The sequence below is a fragment of the Octopus sinensis genome, linkage group LG22 (genome assembly GCF_006345805.1).
Source record: "Octopus sinensis linkage group LG22, ASM634580v1, whole genome shotgun sequence".
Taxonomy (NCBI): Eukaryota; Metazoa; Mollusca; class Cephalopoda; order Octopoda; family Octopodidae; genus Octopus; species Octopus sinensis.
Window position 1 is genome coordinate 9,145,289 of NC_043018.1, and position 5,000 is coordinate 9,150,288.

The 5,000-nt window shown below is 42.6% G+C and overlaps 1 protein-coding gene across 2 annotated transcripts in view; it reads left to right on the forward strand.

The window, feature by feature from the left end:
- LOC115223334 (small RNA 2'-O-methyltransferase-like) overlaps positions 1–5,000 on the forward strand; it is a 23,870-nt gene that overhangs the window by 14,693 nt on the left and 4,177 nt on the right. For both annotated transcript variants that reach the window (XR_005003429.1, XM_029793855.2), the window contains exons 4-6: positions 366–551; positions 2,457–2,625; positions 4,056–4,297. Coding sequence is in view for 1 of the 2 variants with exons in the window: in XM_029793855.2 (XP_029649715.1) it covers positions 366–551; positions 2,457–2,625; positions 4,056–4,297 (597 nt within the window). In the remaining variant the exon portion in view is untranslated. The remainder of the gene's footprint in view (positions 1–365; positions 552–2,456; positions 2,626–4,055; positions 4,298–5,000) is intronic.

Sequence of the window (5,000 nt, forward strand, 5' to 3'; positions counted from 1 at the left end):
TTCTCCCAAATTTGGGACTTTGTACCTCTGTAAGAAAACATAAATTGTATGGCTTCCGTGCCGGTGGCACATAAAATACACCAATCCGACCGTGGCCGTTGCCAGCCTCGCCTGGCACCTGTGCAGGTGGCACATAAAAAGCACCCACTACACTCACGGAGTGGTTGGTGTTAGGAAGGGCATCCAGCTGTAGAAACACTGCCAGATAAGACTGGAGCCTGGTGCAGCCTTCTGGCTTCCCAGATCCCCGGTCGAACCGTCCAACCCATGCTAGCATGGAGAACGGACGTTAAACGATGATGATGATGATGATGATGTATTATTTTCTCAATAAAAAAACTAAGAAAAGCTTTTCTTTATCTCAGCATTGAACATCTAATTCCTGAAGATCTGAAGAAATGTTGCAACACGGTATTCAACCAATTGAGGCCAAAGCTTGTTGTCGTAACCACTCCTAACTGTCAGTTCAATGTTGTGTTTGGAATGACTGCTGGTGAGATGAGGCACTGGGACCATAAATATGAGTGGACGATGGCGGAATTCCAAAGTTGGTAAGTTGGTTTTTCTTATTGATTAGCTCCAAATCAACCAATATTCTGCTAACCTACGATAAAAGGCATTTCTCTTTGTGATGATCAAATTGCTTTTCAGACACAGTGTATCTAAGCTGTAAGGCTGCTTATAACAGGCTTCTTTCAGTTTCCATGTATTAGATCCACTCGAGCTTTTGATCAACCCAGGGCTACAGGGCTATAGTATAAAACACTTTCCAAATGTGGTACACTGTGGGAGTGGACCCAAAACCATGTGGTTGGGAAGCAACACACACATACATACATATACACAGGCACACACACACACACACATGCTAACATACATATAAGAGGTTTCCATACAGTTTCCATCTACTAATTGTACTTTCGTCGAAGAGGCCATGTGGTGAGACTGAACCCTAAAACCATGTTGTTGCCGAGCAAACCTCATAACCACATTGCCCATGCTTGCACCCATTGCACAATAACAAAATCAGGCCAATCCGTGCATCCCACTCTCCCTCACACACACACACACACACACTGTCTGCAAGAGAATGAAGGACCATGACAAGCAACAAGAATCTGTAGGTTACATCAAACCTCTATCAGCATGGAACGGTGATATCACCCAATATTGCTCTCTCTTAGATTTTTGCTATCAGTTTTATAGCATTGAAGACTTGGTCTTTGGATTGGCTTTTCCTACATTCTTAGTAATAACTTCTCTTAATTTAGCCTAGCACTTCACTTTACTGCAGTTAAAGTTTGGTCTTTTTTTCTCTCTCCCTACTCCATATCAGGATATGTTATAGATCAGGGGTTCTCAGTCATTTTTTAACTATATATATATATATATGCATCCGTGCCGGTGGCAGTTAAAAAGCACCCACTACAATCTTGGAGTGGTTGGCGTTAGGAAGGGCATCCAGCTGTAGAAACTCTGCCAGATCAAGATTGGAGCCTGGTGCAGCCATCTGGTTTGCCAGACCTCAGTCAAGATCGTCCAACCCATGCTAGCATGGAAAGCGGACGTTAAACGATGATGATGATGGACCCCTTTGATTAATATTTTATTCTGGTGGACCCCTATAGTCATTTGATATTTAAAAACCTGCTTTATAGAAACTTCTTTCAAAATTCCTATTTTCATTTTCACACCTTAACTTGTGTAGGTTGGACTGTGCAAAATATTAAAGAAAGAAACCCAGCTGTTTCTTACAATACAGACCAACAGATACATCTAAAGCAAAGTTTTTTCAGGCGCCCTTAACATACCATTGTGGATACCCAATTAACTATTGTGTTGCATGGACCCCCAAACGTCTTATATGGACCTCTGGTTGAGAACCACTGATATAAATGACAATAAAGATTGTGGTGATGTTGGTGTGACGACAGGGTGATGGTGGTACTAGTGGTGGCGGTGGTGATGATGATGGACAATAATACAAATAAGAGATATCAATCATGTCGACCAAAGTAAGTATTTCCTATGACCAGAACATTCTTGAAGAATTTGGTGGACAATGACCCGTACAGGTGAATGGCAGCACCATTATGAAAGTAGATGTCAGCAAACCAATGTTGTTGTTGTTGAGCAACAAGATGGGTAAGGGTGATTAGGTGATGATCTAGGGCTTAGGGGCGGGAGACCCCAGACCTTGGAAAAAAAAAACTTTGGTCGTCTTGTTGTAGTTGAGGGCTCTTCGTTGACGCCCGACACCACTGGGAGGTGATCCTTGAAGTCACTGGAAATGGAGATCTCCAGGTCCAAATTCTTGGACGGCGCAAATCAATGTTGTACATTAGCGGTATAAAAGCAAACAAATTAGGTGGCTGGAATTTTCTGAATTGCTTTTACAGACTTTGAAGAAATTTAAAGACGGGTAACCTTTAATGTTCTCTCAATCTTTTTTTCAGGGGAGATGAAATGTGTACGTCTTTTGGCTACAAAGTGGAATACTCGGGTGTTGGAGTGACTGACCTTGTTCCAGACGTGGGCTTCTGTAGTCAGATTGCTGTTTTCAAACGAGAAGAAGGTTTCTTGAGCAAACCAAGCGTAGATCTTCATCAAGAGGTTTATAAATATGTAAGTATTCTTGTGTTTTGGGAATATCAAATGTATGTTGTTGTTGTTGTTGTTTAGTCCGAAGTTACCTTTTCAAGTAAGGGCCGGTTTCCATGGCATATGGATTCGCCACCTGGATGGAATGTCAGTCCCTCACAGGATTACTCATTTTTGCCAGCTGAGTGAATTGGAGATACGTGAAGTGAAGTGATTTGCTCAAAAACACAACGCGTTGCCCAGTCCAGGAACTGAAACCACAATCCTATAATCCTGCCTGGCCCCCATGCCGGTGGCACGTAAAAGCACCATCCGTTCGTGTCCGTGGCCAGCCTCGCCTGGCCCCCGTGCCGGTGGCACGTAAAAGCACCATCCGTTCGTGGTCGTTTGCCAGCTCTGTCTGGCACCTGTGCGGGTGGCACATAAAAAGCACCCACTACACTCACGGAATGGTTGGCGTTAGGAAGGGCATCCAGCTGTAGAAACACTGCCAGATCTGACTGGGCCTGATGCAGCCTTCCGGCTTCACAGACCCCAGTTGAACCATCCAACCCATGCTAGCATGGAAAACGGATGCTAAATGATGATGATGATGAGTCCAACACCCTAACCACAAGCTATGTTTTGTTTTGTTCCTTCACAAGCTATGCCTGGCTCATAAGGGCCGGTTTCTTGGCGTATAGGTTCCCCACTTGGACAGGATGCTGGTCTGTCGCAGGTGAGATGCAAGAGGAAAGAGTGAGAGAAAGTTGTGGCGAAAGAGTCAGCAGAAGTTCGCCATTACCTTCTGCCGGAACCGCGTGGAGCTTAGGTGTTTCGCACATAAACATACACATTGCCCGATCTAAGATTTGAATCCACAATCCCTCAACCATGAGTCCGTTGCTCTAACCACTAGGCCATGTGCCTCCACTTAGTCTGAAGTTTGCCTTGATTGGGTTGACCTATGATCACAAGAGCTCCAACCATGACCATCTCATCTTATGATTTAGGCAGGCAGGCATACCATACCATACCATCATCATTTATCATTCCTTTCTCCATGCTGGTATGGTATGCTATGAACAGCCAAACCAAAGGGCTGTACAGAATGCCCTCTTTTTGCCATTGTTTCTACTGCTGGAGACCCTTCCTGGAGACTGCTATCAACAACCACTTCACAGAATGCATTGGGTGCTTTTTTCACAGCACCAATAGTGTTGAGATCACCAAGTGTCTGCAAGACAAGACCTCACAACTGATTGGAATATAGTATTGAGGGACGTGAAACTACAATAGGGGACAGGAGCAGGTGTCTCTTGTCGAAAAGGTGAATATATCTGGAAAGAGAGAGAGAGAGAGAGATGAGGTCACTGTACAAGGTGAATTTGTGTGTGTGTATACAGTAAAGACTTTCCATAAATATGTAAAAGTTAACTTAAAGTGAAGATGTTCTCCATTTTGTTTATTCTCAGATCACCAAAATAGATTTTCCCTTTACAACAGAAGAAAGCAAACAGAATATTCTTTCGGAATCGGTTAAATATTATCTTCGGAAGTATGCCTGCGACTGGAACATTCTGGGTGATCATCCTGAAGAACTGGATGGACGAGGACTGGAAGAAACCAATGACAGCAACAGTGTGAAAGTTCCTCTCAGTGAATTGATGTTGTACAGCAGTGTATGGGAAAACTGCAAAGATCGGAAAGCCTTAGGGTCAGTGTTGCTTTGTTGTTGTTGCCACCACCACTGCTTAGCTTCTTATATTATTATTATTATTATTATTATTATTATTAATATTATTATTATTATTATTACTATTATTATTATTATTATTAATATTATTATTATTGAGTGAGAGAGCAGTTCATGCCATCAAAGTGACACTGGGGTAAAATATGCGAAGCCCAATATACCCATCATGACTACCCGTCTGATAAAGGTACACCAGGCACATGCATCACAACCATATGTGCGCGACATGGTGATATCATATCAAGATAAACAGCACATGACCTTGCAGGTGGGTCCCAGTTAGAATTTTCTTCAGGTTGAGTAGCCCATCCCGCTCAAACGGTCCCTGAATAAGGGTTGCTTAAGGATGTTGAAAAAACCACCCATGTTTCCAGAGGTGAACTATTCAAACCCCAAAGAATCCCTCTCAACACATGGCTATGATGCTCCCCCACTACTTCTGCTCGTGATCAGAGATGCACATATCGTCAGCCACTAAGGGACATGCTCAACTGGTTAAGGTCAAACAACTGACAAGCAAATCTGTGGTATTGAGCAGAATATTTCCTGTAGCCCATCTTTTATACCAAGATAAAACAATGTACATGATAACACTTCCATAATATTATTATTATTATCATTATTATTATTATTAATATTATTATTATTATTATTCTTATTAATA